The following is a 23,704-nucleotide window of genomic DNA, read 5'->3' as shown; positions in this document are numbered from 1 at the left end:
GACAATTTTGATATCTGATTTATCTGATGGAACATCCTTGGTTTTACTCTTTGATTTGCAAGCCTTGCAGCTTGGGTAACACTTGTGGAGTCATTGTGACTCACAGTCCTAGATATAGTGTCAAGTGGCTATTTCCTATGGTTAACTTTTAACTTTCATCCATTTCGTCATTCTTCATTCAAGAAAACACAATCACAATAAGACATTCAATCAGGTTGATGGCAGATTTAGGATACTGCATGGAGGTATGAAAAAAAGGTTGAATTCATACCTCCATGGATAGTGAACAGCACATTTGTTGTAAGTAGTCATTTCACATTACTAAAATCTACTACATAAATGTAGCTGTACTGGTCATGGGAGCTGGACAACTAGGGAGTTCTAGACCTGTATCCAACATTGGGCTTCATCACTTACTTAAAGTAAATACTATAGTAACTCACCCTCTCCCCTCCCCCATAAGCAAATTTCAGGAGTTACTAGAGGTAATAGATAGAGCACGGTTTGAGGCTGACTATGAGGATTTAGAACTGCCCCGCCCACCAAGGGGATTTCATGTCTCCCGAGGCCAGAGTCAGACCATGTGTGGTGATGAGCCGGTCAGTCTCCTCTGATTCCCCAGGGCAGAAAGCTGGACACTGCCATTGGCCAGTTGTTGTTTCCATGGAAATAACAATGGGCGGGTCCAACATAGTGTAATTTATTCGGATAGTTAGAGCACCTCTGTCCCTAGAGAGGGACCAATTCCAGCTCACTGGTTGGCTGAGAAGAGGGTGGCTGGTTAGTTAGTGCACCTCTACCCCAAGGGAGAGAGGTGCACTAACTCACAAGTATGCTACTATGTGGATGTAATCACTAAAAATCCAGGATCCCTATTGGCTGAGGGGACCTAGCAGTGCTCTAATCACAACTCAACAATGAAGAGCAAGAAATGGGCTTGCTTTGGCCCATGGGATCTCCACACCTGGATTCAGTCAGCCACAACAACTTGGCCCCTTACTCCCTTTTCCCATCCAGCCAGACTTGGCGCAGTGACAACAACACCATCTCATATTGGCAGGCAGCAGACAGCAGCAGGACCTGGCACTCCTCCAAAACATTCCTGCCCAAGTAGGTCATTCTAGAACAAAAGATTAAAAGACTTACCTCAACACCCCAGGAATAACCACAGGCCTGCTGAAAGCAGTACATTGCTTACAAATACAAAGTACAAAATGTATTTACACTTTTTCATTTACATGTAATACCAATAGTTAATGTGTACAGTTTTTGTAGTAGATATAGCAGTTCCCATCAAAGAAGGTGTATAAGATTATAGCACCATTGTAAACTGATGGGCCAAATCTGGCCAAATCAATGCAATTTGTTGGTTTTAGGAATTGAAGAAATGCTGAACCAGGAAGCCAATAAATGTTTCCTCCCAACCCTCTTTTTCATCATCACCTCTAGCTAAATTTTTAGTACCCTGGGAGCCATCCTCGTTGGTCGTCGGGGAGAGTTAGTAAACGCCGCGGGAGAGTTAGTAAACGGGTCGGAGGGCCTAGGGGGTTTGCATAATTACTATCAGCGCGCGGCCTAGAGGGTATCCGCATAGGGTTTCAGCGCGCGGCCTAGAGGGTTTCCGCATGTGGTGCCCAGCGTAGGGCGGGGAGGGCGTGTGCCGGAGACGGGCTAACCAGGGCCCGCGGCGTTTACTAACTCTCCCCGACGACCAACGAGGATGGCTCCCAGGGTAAATTTTTAGGTAAAAAACAAAGAATATGAATTAATACGACCCTTATCTGTTGTTTTTTTCTTTTGACTTTGCCAATGAAAGGGCTGCTTGGACAGTAGCCTAGTAGCATTAGGTACAAACCAACTGCCAGTGAACCCCAGAACTTTTGTAACTGAAAATCCTTAGTTTTAAAGCATGTTCCATAGTTTGGCCTTACTCCAGCCTATCCTGGTATGTCACTCTTCCCAGGAGGTTAAGTTAGAAGCTGCAAGTTCTCATGCTGCATTTCAAGTTCAAAGGCGTGAGGTAAAGCCAGCCCTAGTTAGCTTGGCCAAGAAATTGCCTGTTTGGTTTCACTCCCACTGGCTGGGCTGGCACCACAGATGATTCCTTGCTAAATTTGGGTCTGTTGCTTTGGGTCTGTTGGGAACCCCACTGCTATGTGGCATGAAATTTGGAGGTCAGAAAAACAGTAGTGTCAAGGGAAAGGGTTTGGGGGGGAAGTCAGGCCCAGTCCAGATCAATTATATGGTTCACACACTCCCAAGGTAGCCATTGAAAGACTGTGAAAAGTGGGGTCTGATTTAGAGAATCTTCCAATGCTAGCCCCTAGACCTAGCCCTAGGTAGTCTGCATTTTACTTTTCTAGATGTGAATATTTCTGAATTATCCCAGTCTTAAAATCAAATTATCAAAGAAACGAACTGAAGGAGCTCTTTTATTCATGGTCAGGCAGTTTTTATCTATGCATAACCATGAATATACAATATGTAATACAGTTGTACACATGTAAATGGATTTTCTTTTTTTCTTTCCAGTCCTAGTCTTGTCGTGAGGAAAGCATGCATCACATCAGGATTCAGATGCATCCAGTTGCTATTCCAAGGCTCTGATGAAATGATGGGAATGCAGGGCTGGAGCCCAGGTAAGTTGGAAAGCAACAAGCATAGAGTCCATCAAGAAATTACAGGTTATGAAACCACCTGTAAATTAGAATGTTGACTGCCTCATGGCTGAGAGTGTACTAGTATGCTGATAATGCGAATACATTTCAGCACCAAGGGCAAAACAAACTTGGGCAGAGATTGCGATGTTCCGTTTTAGGTTCAATTTTTACTTCTCAGTATTATTTTGAGTGGCTGTGTGCCAATGGGTTTGTCTTACTGCTTGTCTAGAGTAAGTTGACAGCACATGGGTGGGGAAGAATAAGGAGAGGTCAAAGGTTTTAGAATCTGGCTGCGAGCCAGCAGGGGAAAGTCACAAGTAAGCTGAGGATTGCATATTTCCTGTCAGTCTGAAATCTCTGATTTGTTGTTACTTGAAGTTGAAGTCTTGTTGGTCTAACCACCTGTTGTTTTGAAAATAAATGTTAACATTTTCACTCTGCCTTTCTTTCCTACAATCCCAACAGCCCTCTTATCAATAGGCTTTTCCTACGTCACTCTACATTCCTCTTTAAGTTTCTGCCCTAAGCTTAACTATGATAAAGATGCAGCACTGGTAATGATGGAAACACAGCTGACACAGGGGAAATCACCAAACCATATTGAAACCATCACATCAGCGCCCTGATGGCACCCAGTCTTGATTAATCCTATTCCTAACAAATCTTGGGGAAGACTCGCAAATTTGCAAGCTGTTTTCAGAAGAAACACTTTCGAATTGCTTATGTGAGCAGAGGAGTAATCTAAAACTGGTCCAGAAGGGATGTTTTGCAGTCTTTGTTACAATTTTAGGTTTGTTTGTAAACCTTCCTGCAATACCCACAACAAGCCGATTTACTAAATAATGCAATTTAATAGCAAAGAATGCAAAGAAAAGTACAAAGAAGGGAAAGCCAAAATGTACAATTAGACCAAACGGATGACAGCTTAAGAGGGTGTCATTACCTTCTATCTGTTAGAATCTTTTATCACTTAGGACTTACTTCATTATAAAGATACCGAAAAAGTCTCTTGCCTTTTACTGTGTACTAAGTATGGAAGCAAGGGAACTGGTCCATTGCTGTGTAACTTGTAATTGTTTGGAAACATGCTATCACTTTTGAAACTATCCCCAATAAAGGTTGTATTGCAATGGTCAGGGTACATTTTGTCTTGAAATGCTGTTCTACTTGTTGCTTTGGGCTGTAGGTTCTTTGACAAACTGGTCATTAGAGTCCACTAAATGCTGACAATGAGTCACAAGACCATACACACTTTAGGAAGCCATTAGAGATTAGATTGAAAAGAAAATCTTGTTCTAACATATCTTCCTAAATCACACTGCCAGATAGTAACCTGCTGCCATTGTGTCATGTTGAGCTACTGCCCTGAAGGACTAAGTACAGAAAACTAGGACAATGCACAGGATCAACTGCTCACTGTTTAGAAAAGCATAGAAACTGTTTCTTTTTCAACATAGTTACAGCCATGGTATATTGAGTTTTTGTACAAATGCATGAAATGATAAACCATTATTTTTTCTTCTTTTACAAACACTTTCGCTTGAATGTACAGAGAAGTGATATTTCTTACTATACCTAGATCTACTGTTAAATACATTGTACTTTTCATTATCTGAAATGACCAGCTGTGGGGGTGGTCCCAAATGATGTAGATTCACACATTTTAATTTTCCTTCTTATCTATGAGTACCACATTTTTCCTGTACAGATTAGGCAGAGACTCATCTTGTCCCCGCGAAATCCTTAGGAGTCCCTACAGATCCACGGACAAATCATCCCACGATTATCTACGCTTCCCTGCACTGGTTTGGACCCAGGAGAAATATGGTATGGTCTGTTTTGTACCACAGTAATCACCACCTCATGAATTACAACCTATGATTGTCTCTTATGCACTGTTGAGCTTGAAGCTTGGGCCACACAAATTCTATATGTTTCCTCTTGGCAGTTAGGATTAGTACTAGTATGCTATTGGACACAATATATATGAAGGTTCAATCTTACTTTTGAAATTCATTGGTATGATTGCTTTCTTCACAAAGTATCAGTATAATGAACAGTGCTCAGCTAACAGTGTGTTGTCCTTAGAAAGACAATTTTTTCAATAACCCGGTGGTCTTTTCGAATGATTATGTAACTCAAAATACATATAACACAAAGTGCTGATGAGGATTCTATAGATTATGCAAAACCATGTAAAACATCAAAGAAATTCCCAAAAGTTTGATTTGTAAGTAAGAATTCTATCAGGAGAATTTTTCAAATTCTGGAATTAAAAATAGAATTACAAAGTTGTACAAACTATCGACTGGCCGTGTGATAATGAGTAATATCCTGGGGAAATAAGAAATACATTAAATTTTGTTGGTGGCCCTGGAGAAATGATCATTAATACAATTATTATAACACTGCATACAAGATGTGAAATGTCATATGAGAGATCCCCAGGAGAGAATAAATCAATATTCAATCAAAACTACAAAATCGTCTAATCATAATTTACAATGTAGAATTCAAAATATATTGCAGTCCTATGCTGAAATATGTATTAACTGTTACATGTATAACAAATTTGTACTTTTGATAATCATTCAAGTAACCCATGACACCACCAACCCTCTCACCCCCAGAAAGAGTACAAAATCATATAACATCAACTTTGGGTATCACACAATTTACTTCTTTCCAGGTCACTTTAACCTCTCCATTTACATGTTGCTTTCTTAATCTTTGTTCAGAGTTTATTAGAACAATTGCCAGAGAAACACCTGAAAGAACTGAGGCAAGGGATGGAAAAGTCTTACTACCTTAACTTCAGCACCATGGACAGAGCAGTTTTGTGTGCAAGGTAACCACTTTTACCTCAGCAGCAATCACAATACAGAGACAGGAGAGATTATGAAAGATTCAGGTCTTTAGGACAGCTTTCTACCCTAGCTGCACCTGATTAATTGACAACTGCCATCCTCCAACAGTGCTAGGTCTATATTTCAGGCCTGTACTTACTGCGCCATCAACTTGGTGCCATGTAATGAAGTCATACACAGTAAACAAACGGACTGTCTGCCTCTGACTACTCTTTAACAACCATAATGACTTTCCCTGTCATTAAAACTCTCCATCCGACATCCTCATCGTCCTCACAAAACCTGTTGTCTGCTGTAATTTATGAGTGTTGGCTACTTTGGTTGCTGTTGGCGCGACAACACAAATGGTGGTGAGTCTATAATGTAGACTTCTTGTCTCTCTCCAACGATGTAATGACGATGCTTCAGCCTCCCCTTCTGGGAAAAGTTTGATGAGTTATCCATTAAAGGGACACATGTATATCACAAAATTTACAAGCAAGGAACTTGAAACCAGAATCTCTCATTTCCCTCAGTCTTTTAGTGGTTGGTGGACCTAATAAGGTACACCTTTTGCTGTCAGTTTGGGTCGATTTCAACCATTTGTATGTGAACAAGTTGGTACGTTGATGGCAGAAATGTTGCATTGTTTCAAGATTTCTGAATGTACTTTTGAGTTTTATAGTCCAACTGTTTTGCATTAAATTGTAAAAAGGATAACCATGGCTTTTCCTGTAGAACAGTATTGGTAAAAAAGGACAAACTCTTATCTGACCAAAACCTCTCAATGTTCCATTTCATCAAAGTCTCCTTAAAGGATATCCTTCCTCCTCCCTAAAAAACTTTGTCACGTTTACTTTTTGCATGAGCTGTAATTCACATGAAAGATTTTCTACAAAGTTTCTTTTTAACTAATGGTGCTTGGTTCATTCCCCTTTGTCCTGCAAACTTGTAAGCCTGTTCCTTTCTCCTGAGTTCTATTCAACCCAACAGTTGTGGCAGACTGCTAGACACAGCGGCTCTCCCTTTAAATTGGGAATGGCACCAAAATTGGTCCGTAGGCAAAAACAACGATGATATGGCCGGCTTGTGCTCTTATCTTTACAGCTTCCTACTTAGTCAAATTGCACTTCGGAGTTCCCGCCAGACCAGTGACGATGGAGTAGACACGATGGCTCATCCCGCAAGTTTCACGACCAAAGCTCATTAACAAGATACCTTGGAGAAACAGCTCATTTACATGTAACAAGATCACCTTCAAGCTAGAGATACTTCATACTATCTGGGTCACTAGTAAGGGCACTACGGACTTTGAGTTTCATAGCTTTCCCACCAAGTACAATTAAATACAGTTACTACTCTTTTTCTACTGCTCTAAAGTGACTAGTTATGGGCAGTCGTAAAAGCTGTAACATAAAAGCATAAAGCAGACTTTGCTTTCATTGGCATTTACAGGAAAGAAGTTATGAGATGGTTCTCATGATAATGACACTACTGAGGCATCATGAAGTTTTACAAAGCACCTGCTCTACAGAGCTGTATGGTTGAACAGTGCTGTTTACAGGATTTGTAGCTACAGCTTTTGTGTGGTTAGCCTACCTGAACAGTTTTACTAGTGTTTGTTAGTTCATGAATATGATGATTTAAAATGTCCTGGATAGTCTAGTGTGTTACAATTTTCTTTTCATGGGTAGGCCTCGGCCAGAGGAATCAGTGATCAGAAAGAACTGAAAGAACCTTAATAAAAAATAACATGCTGTGACTCCTTTAAAAGAGAGACAGCTAAGCTAAATATTATACTTAATACCATGAACCAACATTCTAAATTTTAATTTTTCTGATTCATTACCAGAGGTTTGTGCTCTGTAAGTGTGGTCTAGTTAATTTTCGTTGCTGCTATTTACATGTCCATACCTGGTCTCTAGCTTCTCCTGCTTCCATTTCCATTTTTCCTTACCTCCCTCTTTTACTCTGTTTGGACTAAATTTTGACTCCCCCATCGTTGTCATTACTTAATCCATACCCATACCTCACCTCCTAACCTATGATAATTCAATCATGAATAAGTAACCTTCTGCCTGCAAGTTGCAACCCTCTCCCCTTCTTTTAAAAGGCCTCAGTCCTTAAGTAGATACAGTTTCCAATATTGCTACCATTTCAAGTCAACAGTGCTTTGAGGTACATGTATTAGCAAATGACTTCCGTTTCACATTTCACACAGGCAGCAAATGTTTCACTAAGGAAATGGCAGGTTCTTTAAGACAAGAGCTGTTGGCAGAACATCTTTATTCCAGGCTTCCATATGTTTCCCCTCCCTTGTGGCGCCCAGTAATCTCACAGTTGGACAATTTATAGCACGGAACTCCGCCGACAATGACGAGAAATCCCCCCAATCTGGTTCCAAATTGGTACAGACAATTTCTTGTTCACACACTGAACCAGCTCGATAAATCAGCTGGACATCGGTTCGGCCCCTCTTTGATCTCGGAGTCCATCACGGGTTTTGCCCGTCGCCATCGTGGCGCCAGCCGCAATCGAGAGAAACAGCAAATATTATCAGATGTGAAAATCGCTGGGCAGGGAATGCGCTAATTTTCACTGGATAATTTATTTTCCTCCAAATGCTTCCTTGCCGCACGTATACAGTACCGTCAGAGGGGCAATAAGCCCCCTGTACAGCTAATAAAATGCAATAAAGGCTGCCGGGATCACCATGGAAACGGGCGTAAATCATGAATGTCTCCACGATGTCTGTCCACAGCAAGCCGGGCTGTAACTTCCGAGTGTAAACTGAGCAATTACCCCTTACCCCGAGGCCAGCTTGGCCAGCCATGTGGGCCCAGTGCTGATACCATCACAAATTTGAGTGGAAGAGCAGACAGATAGCTTCCATTTAGCAGCCCTACTGCACTGCTGCTACCACTGTAGATGTGGAATTTCTAAATCCGCTGGCACCACCAGGTGTCCCTGGGGTCTGTCTCGCCACTTTTATTCTCCATATCCCCTTATCTCCCAAGTCCATGACTCCAGTCTAACGATACTCCTGCCGCCGCCATGGACCAATCGCTGGGAATTAGCCTCTAAAATGAGCGTAAAATGCAATTCCGAAATTATAGAAAAACAATGAAATGGAATTTGAGCAGCCTGGAATTCACTTCTTGATATCTTAAAGTGCATGTCTACCCAACTTATACGACTTTATATAACGCGAAAATGGCCTGCACAGTCAGACAATGAGGCAAACATGCTATAAAATTTCACCAATGGGTTTTTATAGAAAAGTCAATGGAGCTGTCTCTGTACTAAGAGCAGCCTCTGTGCCTGGCAGCAGTTACATAACCACCAGAGCACTGGCACCACAAATTTCTGGGCTAACCTGTAAGAGAAAAATGTACCTCTTCCAATAATATTATTCTAAAATTAATCTATACAAATATATTTATCTGAGAATATCATCATTGATATTGTAAACAATGATGTCTTTTATGATTGTTCTATCCGTCCACCTCAATTTTCTGGGATACATTTGGCTAGATATATTTATCAGGTCCTGTTAAATACTTATTTCTAGAGTACTGGATACTACAGAAGTCTGACTTGTCCAAAGAACTGTGACATATGGGAGTTGCACTGAAGATTGCTGAGAAAGCTGTACTGTACAATGACCCAATCTGTATGTACAGCCAGGGATGCAACTTGGAATCTAGAAGGTTACAGTGCAAATTTCACGTCCACAGTCCACACTTTGTAACTGTCCTATAACGTTACTGGTACAGAATGTTATCCACACACAAGTTTCTTTTTTGCTGTTCAACATTTATGGTAGAGTAATAGGACATACATTGTATTTTCACATGAAATTATCAAAATCAATCATTGCAAGTCATTTTCATGCATGTTTGGAAGCTACAGAGAATACTGCTATCAAATTATGTTTGTTATCAGTATTGTTTTGTTTTGTTTTGTTTCAATTTGTAAATCTTCTAAGAATCACCCGATCCCCACCCACAAGAATTATGCTATTTTTTGTGGGACATGGAATTGAATTAACTCTTAAATACATTTCTATCAAATCACAATTTTACCATGTTTTACCCTGTTGTAGGAGTCTTTTTTTTTTGCACTCATAAGGATATATAAAATATTTGTAAATACATGTCAAAAATCCTGTGAAGTCCTATTAACTTTCTGGTGAACTTCCTCAACTGCCCTTGACATCATATCCCCTTGAGGAAAAAGAAAACACACAATTTACAGAGATTTGATCAGAAAAGAGGTTACTGCAATAATATAAAACAATTACAATCCATCACACTGGACCATCTGAATCCCACAGTGCAGATACCTGTATATCAAAGCTACTCACCAGTGTGAGGTGCATTTCTAGGGGTTTATATCTAATCCTTTAGACCTTGTCAAGCTTTCAAGCCCCGTCAAATTTACGACAATGTTGAGTGAAGAGCAGTAGAAGTGTCAAAATGTGTCCAGATCACACTCCTCAGGATAATGATGGAGGTTGTATTGGTGTTGTTCCAAGTCATGTTCAGGCTATAGCAATTCATATACTTGGGAATTCAGGGTTTCAAAGTACTCTTTAAGAGCCAGAGTCGGTAACCTTGGTAAAAATTTAGGTTACATGTAGGTTGTCCACTTACAGTCATTCAACATCTCAAACTGATAAAATATCTTAATAACATTTGCTGTCCCTACATGTAATTCTCTGATGTTTCAAAATTCTACTATAAAGAAAAACCTACTTAATTACTAGAAGATCATCCTTGCACGTAGAATGGCAACTTGTTTTCCTCAACACTGTCCCTTCAGACTCACACAATGTACCCACAGTGTCCCCACAATAGACTATATAATATATGTACTTAGGCCTACTGTCCGTCCTCTGGAAAGGACTGTATACCTGTACAAGTAATTTGCACTGGGCTCAAAAATCTGGTGGGCAGATCAATATTATAACCCCTGACATTGCACTTCAGAGGTATAATTACTAACCACCTAACCAAGAAGTTATATGAAAGCACATAAAGGATATCAGTGCAATAAACTACAGGAAAGCATTAATGATCCATTATTGTGCAGAGTGCAGCTAGGATAACTGCTACTATGTATAGTTTGATATTTGAAACAGACAGATCACAGTTTGTGTCATTTTCTAGAGAAAGTGAAGTACATTTCTGTATCTACCATATATCTGCTGAATTGAATTGAAAAGACTGGATCTCCTTTGGACCCCTATATTAGAGCAGTTGGCCTAACTGTACTGGTACCTTATTACACTGAGATATTATCACATAAGCCGTTCCATAGACAATGCCTTCTGGAAGCTTCACAGTAACTCATGTAACTCCTTGAAGACTGCTGGAGGACCATTACCTTGTATCTCTAGCTCTACTGTCTTGAAAAGAGACATTAGGGATATCAATCCAATAAACAGGGCATTGACACAAGATACCAGGTCATCTGTACCCCCAAGGCTGTGTTATGCCTGAAATATCTATTCTTGTATAGTCATCCTTTCCAGGTCAGATTTCCCATCGACAGAGACTACTGTACATGTATACCTGATAATGGGTATGATCACTCATAGCTATATTGAAACACACTGAGGTAATGTTACAACATTTCCATGATGATCAGAAGGAAAGTTAGGCATTTTCTATTAGTTGCTATATAACCATGGCCTCCTATAACCTTTCTAGTTTGTGAGTCACTGAGACTATTACTTGACATGCTATTATGTTATGCAATGCATGACATAGTCACAGTGGTTGAGTTCTCCGAGTTCAGCCATACAAATGTTATTCAGTAGATGACATCTGGAAACCAGGAAAGAATCTGAGAATACAGTATTTACCTTATAATGGCATCTTTATGTACAATCAAAGATGTGCTTTCATGCAAACTCATTTTGTTTTGTGATTGAATATTTTATACCTAATGCCATTTTTACATTTCTTGTGATTATCCTTGCAACAATTCTCTCATTTTGCAGATTATTTAGTAAAAATGTAAGTTACGTCTAGCGTTAATGTTACAAACAATTATGAATGAACATATCCTATGCTAATAGATGTGATCTCTACATGGATGCTATACATGTTAGCTTTTATTACAGCTGGTGAAACTGGAAATTTCAATATTCCTAGTCCAATCAAAGTATCTGTGTCTATGGTTCAAAACACCATCTACACAAACAGTTAAAATATGAAGACACCTATCCCTAGTGCTGAATGCCATCCACACACCAGCAAGCAGGTCTGTCCCTGGTGCTGAACACCATCCACACGCGCGCGCACACACACACACACACATCGGCAAACTGGCCTTTCCTTGGTTCTGAATGCCATCCGCTGATCCAGACACACAAGTAAACATGCCTGTCCCTGGTGCTGAACACCACCAGCGCACAAGTGAATGTGTCTGTAATTTGAATAGATGGTTATATCAAGAGGATTTGATGATGTCAACTTCAAAAAAGGAGTCTTACCGCCTGTTGTAGACAAATCCACGTGTTACACTGAGCTGTCAAGCAGTTTGTATTTCCCGCTCATTCGGATCGCGCAGACTCCACCGGCTGTCCTCCGGTGTTCCCTCAAACAGTCATCTTTACAAAATACTGCAGTACTGAGAAGCTACATGTTCACGTACTTCAACACGACGGTGTGGCTCCCTTCAAATCCCGATGAAAACGCCTTGTAATTGTCAAGATTTGATTTCTGTTCGCGTATGGCGCAGCATCATCATATTAAATTTGGAAGAACAGCCGAATTTCCAAGATGAACTCTTTTCCTACGTTATTCTTTTTGGTACCGATTTTAAGGACATTTCACGATCTATACCAAATATCTTTGTATATTGACTAGGCAGGATGACCTGGTAAGGAACTGAAATAGGAAGTGGGAAATCACCGTACCAAATTTCCTGGTAAAGCATTGTCCCGCCGAGCAGGTCAACGTAGGTCAGCTGAGCACATTTACTGTGGTCATATTGTGGAAAGGGTCGCATGTCTCTAATTACTTTTAAAAAAAGCTTGAAGTACCAAACATAAAAGCAACAAAATGTAACCTAGAGAAGTAAAAGTAGATGTAGTAAATTGAGTATGATATCAGTATTTTTTTCTGTCGGGAGGAATGAAAAAGGGCGCGTTATATTCTAACAATTTTCGCTGTACCCCCCTAAATGCTCCCAGTTTGGTATCGGCCAAAGGTGACTAACGGGAAAGGAAAGCCAACATGGCGGAGGAACTGCAGGTGGAACTGGACTTGTGGCAGAAAAAGTTCCGAAATTCAGAGGAAAACCTGTCAGCACTGAAAAAGCTATGCATCAAAGGTAAGTTCAGCTTTTATTCACATGTCATGCCGACTGTTTTAGGAAGTGATCGCAGGTCGATCGTGTCCTGTGAGCCTCCAAATATTCACTTCCTGGTTGTGTTATTGTCATGCCGAGATTTATGTATACGTGAAAATGGCTTGTTTTTCTCATGTAAATTGCCCGATAACCGCTCGATTTAATGTTATATTGACGGCAGACCTTTGTACTAGATACGTGAAGCTTAAGTTTAGGTGCAGATGGCAGCAATGGTAGATGACACGAACAACATTCAAGGTATACGAAGGCGGAAGTGAATTCTATGAATAGACCATGATGTGTTCTTTGCCCTTGTTCTATTCCCAAAGGACATAGCTTGGTCACAGCGGATTTAACACGAAAGTATTATGCATTATACATTACAACATCTCGGGCAAGAATCCGACAAAACCTTCAAACATCCGCGAATTTTCTTTCGTCATTGCACTTCAGACACACCCGAAAATTTGGCTTGCAAGACTCGTTTCATTTCTCGTAATTTTGTCTGGCCGCTATCTCAAATATCCTAAAATGCAATTAGCCGTCCTCCTGACTTATTTATGTAGGCCTGGCAGCGCACTAATTAGGGGTAATACGTCCAAAATGGAATAAACGTGTATACTGCTGCAAATGGAAAATGTAGCCATACTGTTGTAAGTGATTGTCTTCTGAGGCAACAATGTTTACCTACGTCAGTTTGAAGCCTTTTCTAGATTAACAGCAAAATATTTTTACAATAATTATGTGTGCCTTTCACAAGTTTATCAAAATGACATCATACAAAATGGCACACATAATAACAGTTCAAATATTTTCATTGTTGTATCTTTACTATTGTCATAAAAGTCAGAAATATTCAGATGCAAGGTGGAATTTATTGTACACATGGCTGCTTTCTTTGTTGACACGCCCCCTTACCTTTGTGTGGCTGCCAAGCATTCAGCCCATTTACAAACCAATTTCAAGGTTGTCGCATCAGATCATCAGTAGAATAAATTTGGCAAAAATATTTATTCCAGGCATGATAAAAACATTTCTTTCTTCTGAGGCCGGGTTGTTAGGTACTGTGCAGGTTGGGAGGTGAATCAAAGCAAGGAAGTTTAAATGAGACAAAGTAAACAAGAACTGGAGAAGTTTTGTAACATTGTAGACTGTAGCCAAGCATTCATTGTTTATTCTTTCAACAGGTACATGTGAACTACACACATCGTTCTTTCAGCAGGTTCATCATTGATTTAGTATATAGCCACTGGTTCTGCAAACTATAGTATTGATTTGAATATAATGTGATATTTGTTATCTGCATTTGGATTCGGGGATTTGGATCTGTTAACAGAACAAACTACTAGTACGGTCCCACCATACTGCTGTTCACTGGTTTATTAAGTAACACTGTTCTTTTTTCATCCACAGCAATCCATGAGTTTTCTGAGCTGCAGCTGAAGTACAATGAGAACCAACAACAGGTGAGATCTGTCAGGATCGATCTTTGGACTACTTGACAACCTTTAGACTATGTTGAGTTTGTTTGCATTCCTGGACTATGATGTAATGCTGAGACTGTTTTCTTCCACAGCACCCAGCTGATTATAGATTATTTGCCAGTTGCTCTGCCCCAAATTTTCATAATTTTAAAAGAAATATTAACATTTGTATTAGTATTATTAAAAGAATAATACTAAAACAAACATGTAAATAACCAATCAATACCGAAAACAAAATGTCATTTGATCTCTCTAGCCTACCCTAGCTCATTCTGGTATTAGATTTCTTTCATAATCCTCTGTATGACAAAATCTTTCCTTCCCACATTCATGTTCTGAGCTAAGAATATAAAGGTAAATTCTAGAATTTTTTCTAAAAGATGAGTTGATACAGTAATCTCTAAATTTAAAAAATGAAAATAAGTGTTGTACAAAAATTCTTCAAGTTCCATACAAACTTTGTCCACATGTGCTAGGATAGAAAGAAGTTAACAGAAGATTAGAAGGAAGTTTTGAAATTCATAATTTTATACATGTATTATCATAGTGTTTTATTGGTTTCCAACATGTGTTTCTTTTTAAGTACCGGGTAGATGAGCATACCTGTTAATAACATTTTCATTGTTTTTCCATCCAGTATGCCGAGCTGGCCGAGAGGTTGGAGGTCACAGAAACCCAGCTGGAGAAACTACAATCAGGTAAGATGTTAAGGATTTAAGTTATTAAACTATTAATTAATTTGTCAATGAACAAGATAACAAATGTTACAAAAACAAACCAAAAGCTTAAGTTTCTCCTTGCTGTCCAACTACACTGCCTAACAAATACGAATGCTGTGCCAAAAGGCTATTAGCTTCTTATAAAAGGGTGAAGCTACATGTACACATGTATGTGTTTTTGAGATGGTCACTTCAAAAATAGTGTTCCAGAATAAAACTTTTATATCAGTATGCCAGAGGCTTTCAGGTGACATCTTTTGATCAAATACATTTGCACCTCACTTCAATTTGTACACTTAGGTTTTGTTGTTAAGCCTCTCAAGACCTCTTTGCACAAGTCTTTTAGCAGATTTTGCATCCAGCTGAAAAACACGTCCATTACTGGCAGTGCTTTGGAGGTACTCACAGACTTGTAAGACAGGCTACACTGCTAAAATTTGTGACCTTCTTGGCCTCTTGCTGTCAGCCAACAACTCAGGTGTATGTAATTGTACTTAATAAGATAACTGCTTGTAGTTATCTGTGGCCTCTAGAAAGATCTGCTTTCTGTGATAAAATACAAGTTTGAGCTCCACTATTACTGTAGCCGCATTACACGAAGCTCCAAAATCAAAGTCTTTCCCTTATTGAAGCAAGTGCTTTGCAGAGCAATTACACATATATATCTTAACTTAACTTAAACTAATGATAATTACAAATGGCGGTCTTGTTGGAAGGCTCAGGTGGGATGGTTGTCAGGGCTTTGTTTGACTTGTTGAACCAGTTGGATTTAACAAAGCTCGTTTCATAAAAGCTGTTTGATGTTCAGTTCAACTGCTTGTTCATGACCTACATGTAGGTAAAAAAGCAAAGCAAGCTGAACCGAAAGGTACAAGTAATGATAAATATATATGACCACTTTTATGTTACAGCAAGTTCATATTACTGGAGCTCATTAAAAGGAGTCAATTGTATTTCTCAGTAGTTACCTTGTTATGGTTTATTCTAGGTCACACAAGTGAAAATGTATATTATGTTATTTTAACGCAGAGGTCATTTACATGAATAATGAAGAAGTGTTGAAATGAAACATTGCCAAGGTATAGAACTTTCACTTATGATTATTATATATGAATATATATATTCTGTTACGAAGCAGTCCAAAATCCTAAATTTAAGTGGAGCACATTGATATTATATAGCAGTAGAGAGTTGTATGTAATTTAAATATCATTTATTTTTACTATCACGAAAGTTCATCCGTGTTCTGTGTGTTGGTACATGTACATGTAGTTACATATCTAAGTTTCAACTTTAAACATTAGCTCTGTTGAATATTATTTTTCAGCAATAAAAATCGCTTTGCCTGCATAACCTGGATGCTTATACCATTTACAAAAATTGTTCGGATGAGAACCAAATAACAGAGTTAGTATGGCCTGATGTATAAATGATGCCTGACCCACAAACCTGAAGGCTTCCAAACACATGTCCTACATTTAACAAGACATGCTGGTTACCTAATCTCACAAGTCCAATTATCACTAGTTGTTCCCATTTATAATTCATGGACAGCCTGGAGCAAAATCTTCCAGCAAACGTTAAAGCGACACATTCGTTACCGCTTGTCGTCTGTTTCAATTGGCTCGGTTACCATAATGGACGTGGCGTTTTGAAAGGCACCATTATCGTAATCAGAACGTAATAACTTTGCCGACATTATTGCAGAAATGGGTGATTTTGTTCTGTTTATGTTTCATATAAAGGGTGTATTTTCCATTTAAGCACACCTGAATGTATCAACTAGTGACTTATATGCATGAGAGGTAGGTACAGGCTGATGGTTGATACAATAAAACTTAAATACACTCTTTCCATATGTTGAATGATACAAAACCCATTACAAAGTGTAACTAGTGCCAGCTGCAAGATGGTCTTTCAAAGAATGATCTTGTCATAATAAGGATTTTACTCGATTGATTCGAGTCTAGTACAAGAGATTTACAAGTCTAGTAACGTTATAGCTAGAGATATTTTAACTGTGGCATGTTTAATATACCACTGGTCACTTGAAATTGAAGCTATTTCCAGGCTGGTACAAACTAACTATAGTATAAAGCATGTTGTTTAGACATTTTCCAGAACAGAATTTCCTCCATAAATGTACCAGTATTACTTTTGTAAGTTAAATTTCCAGATGGGATACTTAAGCTAAATGTAGAAAAATCACATCACAAGTCACATTTCCATTGTCATTCCAATGTACAGTGACTGTACTCTATATTTTTTCTATTTGCTGACGTGTTGTACCAAACTAATAGGAGATAGAAACCCAAAAATAATGTTGTATGGCCCTGGCTACCAGATCTTTTTTTGTTTTATGCAAGTTAGATAATGGTGATTTCATGATCACGATCTGCCTAACTCCTGGTCTGTGGTGCTTTGTGAACATGTCGGATCCATCACGTTATTAGCCACTCAGTGACAAGGATTATGGTGATGCGAGGAAAGCGGCATCTCTCCATCAGAGCTCCAGCAACTTGAAAATTGATGCCTCCCAGAATAAAACATGAGGTACAGATAATACATGCTCCTGCTGAGGTGTGTCCATGTACTTAGACTGTTAGACAGCTGATGGACATTTCCTCTCTAAGGAGCTAATGCCTTTTCAGGAAGATTTTCAAAGTACATGTTCAATTGTTGTCCTTTCTTTGCATATAAGTTACCACTATCACATTGAATGACAACACTCAGGTAAGGATATTACAATGTCGTTATTTCATATGAGTTTCATACACAGTCTGTTCCACAGCAAGTCAGTGGGCCCACATAGTTAGAGCAGATCTTTAAAGTTGAGTAGATCTGGGTGCACCTTACTTTAAATAGGATTTACATTATTCTCAAACACCCAAAATATGAAAGAAACATTCAAAACAGAAAGCAGAAATATTCTCAATTGCACCACCAATTAATTATCAATGAAGGAAGAAATAATGCACAAAATTGGGGAAAGTGTGCGTCACTGATGTGTGAAGCATTCCTATCAATGATAGATAAGGGGTATTTACTAAATTGCCATTCTGTTTAAATAGTCATCAGGGAAGTAGAGAAAATGTTGGAATTAGAATCAGGAGAGGGAATTAAAAGGAAATTCAAATGAGAGAGGGTGCATTCATCAAATTTTACACTGACTCCAAAGTTTAGGCAACAAATGGCTGTCTGTCAGGTAATATAAAACATTGAAAGTCCAAGATATACATAAACTTGTCCACAGTTCCAACTGACATAACTTACTTATGCCTATTTTGTTACAGAACCAGTCAGTATTTTATTTATTTATCCTCACGTCCCATTCAGTTCTGCAGATAATGATGATACATCATAAATAACATCCTGGATGTTACATAGGGGAGACATTCAAGACCATTTTCTGACCAGAAAACCAGTGGAGAAGTTATGATAAGGCCGGAATCTGGATGATAATGGCCCTTATTTCCTGTGATGAAGGCAAAGTGTAATACAAATGTCACATATTTGGTTAAGATTAATTAGATGCTGACATTAGTGTCAGTCTCCTAACTCCTTATCCGACAAGAAGTGACTGTTGTTGACCATGTGTTTGCCACGTTTCCTCTTTGGTTTTGTGGTAATCTCAAAGCAGTTTTGTACTTATCTTTCCCTACTTTTGTACATTTTTCAAATGGTGTATCTTGAGGCATCAAATGGCCAAGTGGCTACACTAGTGGACACAAGATTGAATGGTTTGAGGATCAAACCCTGGCATTCCTGGCTATACATGTGTGTTGTGTCCTTAGGAAAGGCACTTTACACTACTTTCCTCACTTTACCCAGATGTAAAATGTGCACCTGACTTGGTTGGGGAGTTAAAAGGCGATGGAAGGAGATAAATGGCCTCTGCCTTCCAATACCGTACCGGAGACATAGTGAATCAACAATCCACTGGCCCTACAGCCTAAAAAAGGCTATGACTCTGAGACTTCCGTTACCTTACGTTGAGGCAACAAATTACAAACTGCAAAGCAAGCAAAGGGATGCACATATCTCTAACTGGAGATGATATAATCTTTTGAGTCCTCATGATTTGTAGGATTTTTCTGAATTATAAAAGGGCACTTTGACTGCTGAAATCCCAATGTATCATATAAAAAGAATATTTAGAACATAGAAATACATAATGAACTGGAATTCATCTGATAAAGTACATGTATACTGGCTGATGCTCTCTATGTAACTTTTATGAACTTGGCAAACCTAAACAGCCTAGAAATTAAGCCATAGCAATACCAGAAATAGCTTTGCACCCTGTTGGAAAGAAGGAGACAGGATTGGAAATCCCTTAGGTTATATGAACCCTTTTATTTGCTGCCAAACTGTCACAGACAGAAATATTGGCATGGCTCGAGGCGGTGGCCTCTTACAAAATTACATCTTGATTTGGAGCTGTAATTGGTGTGTCTTATCACCCCCAGGACCTGTAAGTCACATCTCCCAGTGGAAAGGTGCTGCACAGCCCCTAACTGAGAACTTTATAGCCGGTGATAAATATGTCAGAAAGATCTTGTAAATACGATGTACACTGTACAACATGAAGAGGTGTCCCCTCATACTGGACTGGTCTGGAGGATAGTGGGAAAATTTGTTTTTCCTGGCAAATAGTTGTTTTGTTGTTCTCCATTTTGGAGTGAACTGTGAAATGCATTCTTCCGTCAGTTTCGTAAAAGAAATTATCTTCTCTATGTCCACATATCCCAGGATTGTGTTCACAACGGTAGGTCCCTTACAGGTTGGATATCAGTTTGATGAACTGGAAGGTTTTTGCATGCATTACACTAGAATATATGGTGTTATGAACTTGAACTTGGCTTTGAGAACGATCTCTATATCATGTTGGTACCAGGGCATGATTTGAACTTGTTATATTATATCTCGTATTTGCTGGTAAACCAGTCAATCTTTCAATGGATCAGGCAGCTTGGGTTATTCCATTTATTTTTTTAGGTTCTGGGGGACAAGTGAACCACGTCGCATTTTAAGGTTTTAAAAATTCAACAAGAGACTCATTAGTTGATTTGGGATTTTAGCTTGGTCACCTTAGGCAAGGAAGTTAAGGTCTCTTTGGGTATTAAACATATCTAACGTTACTTTCCAGATCATGTTTTTCCAATGTCAGTTTTGTAACACTATATTATATGGAACAGAACAGATAGACTACATTATGTAATTCATATGACAGGAAAGAGATTGGTATATCTACCATATAGTATATTGAAAGATGCAAAACACATTAAATTTTATTTGTACAACATGTCATTATGGAAAAAGAGACCAGGGGGCATCGAACCATGACTTTATCTTTTGAAATCTCTCCACGGCACACCTGCAGTAACCTGACGATGGTAAATTCACACATTTTCCTCTCCCGAAGGAGGAAGATACGCTTAATGGAAAGTTTTACGGCTTGTAGTAAAGCAGAACAGGAGCAGATGTCGGGGAGGGGTGGCTGATAAGGGCATAGCAACCAATCCTGTACAGCAGCAGGCTGATGCAGGGGAGGGCCGCACCAATGCAGCAACTTAATTGTCAAACTGTCAAAAATAAACTAATGGAGTAAAGTTAAAATGGGGAGTTTTTGTACCACTCAGAGTACTTAGATAACATGAAATGAACATCCGAGTAGTGGTAATGGGTAATAAGATGTACCTGGGGGAGGGAGTATGTTACATATTGCTTGCTACAGATGTGGAAAATAGTCACAAATAGTCATCTTGGAATGTCTTGTGGTTCACCAGTTCTGTGGTTCACACTTTAAGTTTAACAAGCCAAGTTGCCAGTGTATTCAGTTCTGCCTTTCTACAAAAGTGTTATTGTAGAGTGCCAAAGCCTAAGTAGTTTTTGAAATGCTCCATTGCCAAAGCTTTCACAATATTGTCATGGTTCAACACAAAACAAGGAATGGTGCCAGTGATGCCTTAACACTTTTGATTCCTGTCCCAAAAGTTGCTTTTTCTGCTGTGGCTTAAATTATGTTTCTCCTGAGGCTCATGGAGATCATCAATGTCATTTCCTTCTTCCTGGTTCTTGCTGGCATTTTATGCTCCCGGGATAAGTTTTGTGGCCGGCATTTTATTGAACAGTGAAAGTGGTAATAGCCGTGATCCTATGGGATGGTATCTTTATTTGTTTTTGGGGAGCTGTATTGGGGGTCGACTACTTCTTATTGCAGCCAGAGGCTGAATTTGCAAGAGTGTGTACTACAATTGATGTGGCTGAACTGTAACGGTTTGGACTATACCAATAGTTGCCATTCATGCTACATGTATGCTGGGTGATCTTCCTACCACAGATAATCCATGTTGTAGATGTTTTATTCACTAATATCAGGGCATACATCTAGGCTTACCTAGAATGGTAGTGGGTTCTCAAAGGTTCTCTATGGGTGGCTATCCTAAAATGCTAGAGACTGCTTGCAATTCTTTTCGCAACATTGGAGTGGCAACTTCTACAGGTGAGGGTCCAGAACTGATTGGGATTAAAGGTTGGGATTCAAACCCTCAACCTTGTGATCCAGAAACAGGGTTGCTAACCACCAGACCACCTCATGCAAGCCTGGTCTGTTGTTCACTGATCTGATAGAGGCTTAATTTACATGGGGCAAAAAATTATTTGTCCTACAATGACCAACACTCTGTGCATAGAAAGGCCCCCATGACATGCAGCGGTAGTGTGCAGCAAACATCAGGCAACCAAGTCCAGTCTGCAACACAGTCCACCCTTGTGTATGGACCAGCATTGTAGACACCCCAGCATGACGCATGGCTGGAGTCGCTGTCACAGTATGCAAAACGAAGACTGTCCTAGTCGTCTGTCTTAGACATTTGTTGTACATCATGCAAAGTGCCTCATGTAAACTGGGCCAAACTCCACCTAATCAGGATGTCCCTTTATTTATGGTTAGACATTTTGTGGTCATTTATTATGTTTTGTGGGTAATAAAACAGCCATTTGCATATCAAATGACGATTACCACAACAACACATGACTTACATCTCCGCTGAGAAGTATCGAACTGGGACAGACTCGTCCCAGACGGGCAGTCCTGTCAAGGGAGATTTATTCCTGTCATTTTTGTGCCAGGTGTAACGATCAGGCAAGTGGACGTTTTGTGTGCCCGCTGGGAAGCGAAATACACTATATTACACACAGGGTAGGACCTTTCTGTCCCAAGGCACTGTACATGTACATGTAGTTACATCTGTGCAGCTCCTGTTGTTCTTTCCTTCAGCTTACACAGGAATAGAGCTTAACCTTCAGGATTTTTGCTCAATATTTGTTCTACCATCTCCTACCACTTCCATCATTTTCAGAAACTGATTTGACTTACCAGTTCCAGAAAATCACTTGTTTGTCAGACAAAAGATTTTTTAAAGAAAGAAGCAAAGAATGAAAGGTAATTCCCCAGGATTCACTTCGCTGGAACATCCCTTATGCTCTATAACACTTGATGGTCAAAGCCCATTTCCTCTGGGATTTTGCTTCTGCTCAGTTCATTCTTTGAAGTAATTTCTAGTCACATCTGGAGTCCTTCATGACTTCTTAATCTTATCAACAAGAAGTCTTATTACTGGCAAGGAGGCAAATTAAGTTATCTCCAAATCTTATGAGATTGGGTCCTGTGATGATTTCTCAATTAGTTCTCAGCTTGTTGTTGAGAATTTTATGATCTTCACGAAGATGAGAAGCAGTGAATGAATGTGTAATTGCATATTACCGGCTGCTAGGAAATCACATTATCTTAGAGGCTGTCAAGGTATTTTTCTTGACAGTATTTTGCTGCTATTGCTTTCATTTGGGAAATATCAAAAGAGGCAGCTGGAAGTAGTGTATGCTAATATTGCTGGAGCTTTTTGAGCTTTCTGAAGTGTTTCTTTACCTTTTTTTACGAGCCATCTTCACAGAATAAGGAATCATGTTGGTCTTGTTAGTATGACAGCACCAAACTGACTCTAAGTTACAGTGTATCTGAGAAGCAGGAATAAAATGTTATGAGTCAAGTTCTTGGCAGTCTTTGTAAGGCTTTTGTAGGTAGAATTGGTTTAGATCTCTAGATCATTTTATTGGTCATTAGCACTGTTGTGACACTGCTGATACATTGGCAAGTTGTTCCATTAAACTTTTTTTCTTACTAGCATGCATCAAAGATAATGCCATTGGTCTACAGCAGTAAACCAAATGACATTTACTGTTAAGAATTTATGACCCCATTATCTTATTATATTGATATGACATGTATAAAAGCATCCAGGCACGTATATTGCAATGCAGAATTCTCGCACCAATGAACATGCCGCAAATCTTGAGACATTAATCCTTCAGAAATACAGACACATGCATCTGTGTCCTTATGTTTCCAAATTCAATTTTAAACCCTTTTTAGGTCTCAGATAGCGATGCTAATTTCTCGTAATGCATAATGATTTTCACTGGACATTAATCATGCAATGCCTACAACAGTTAATGTTGGCAATCAAGTTGCAACACATCATGCAAACCATGGCTCAGTGTACACCAAGGTTACTCTCCAATCAGAGGTTAGGTCTAGATCTGTTTTCTGGCCAAGATACCCAAAGAAACAT

The 23,704-nt window shown here is 39.2% G+C and overlaps 3 protein-coding genes across 3 annotated transcripts in view; 2 read left to right on the top strand and 1 right to left on the bottom strand.

Moving 5' to 3' along the window:
* LOC109475557 overlaps positions 1-4,437 on the top strand; it is an 8,834-nt gene extending 4,397 nt beyond the window's left edge. The window contains exon 4 of the mRNA XM_019776226.1: positions 4,369-4,437. Within this exon, the coding sequence (XP_019631785.1) occupies positions 4,369-4,373 (5 nt within the window). The 3' untranslated portion in view covers positions 4,374-4,437. The remainder of the gene's footprint in view (positions 1-4,368) is intronic.
* LOC109475554 overlaps positions 1-12,512 on the bottom strand; it is a 154,844-nt gene extending 142,332 nt beyond the window's left edge. The window contains exon 1 of the mRNA XM_019776214.1: positions 12,009-12,512. The gene's annotated coding sequence lies outside the window, so the exon portion shown is untranslated. The remainder of the gene's footprint in view (positions 1-12,008) is intronic.
* Positions 4,397-23,704, top strand: part of LOC109475559 (shootin-1-like) — a 41,262-nt gene continuing 21,954 nt past the window's right edge. Inside the window, exons 1-5 of the mRNA XM_019776227.1 lie at positions 4,397-4,487; positions 5,399-5,508; positions 12,711-12,850; positions 14,282-14,334; positions 14,990-15,050. Of these exons, the coding sequence (XP_019631786.1) occupies positions 12,754-12,850; positions 14,282-14,334; positions 14,990-15,050 (211 nt within the window). The 5' untranslated portion in view covers positions 4,397-4,487; positions 5,399-5,508; positions 12,711-12,753. The remainder of the gene's footprint in view (positions 4,488-5,398; positions 5,509-12,710; positions 12,851-14,281; positions 14,335-14,989; positions 15,051-23,704) is intronic.

The sequence above is a fragment of the Branchiostoma belcheri genome, unplaced genomic scaffold, assembly GCF_001625305.1.
Source record: "Branchiostoma belcheri isolate BF01 breed outbred unplaced genomic scaffold, Haploidv18h27 scaffold34, whole genome shotgun sequence".
In the NCBI taxonomy this organism is placed as follows: domain Eukaryota; kingdom Metazoa; phylum Chordata; class Leptocardii; order Amphioxiformes; family Branchiostomatidae; genus Branchiostoma; species Branchiostoma belcheri.
Note: the sequence above shows the minus strand (reverse complement) of the source record. Positions and strands in the feature narration are given on the sequence as shown.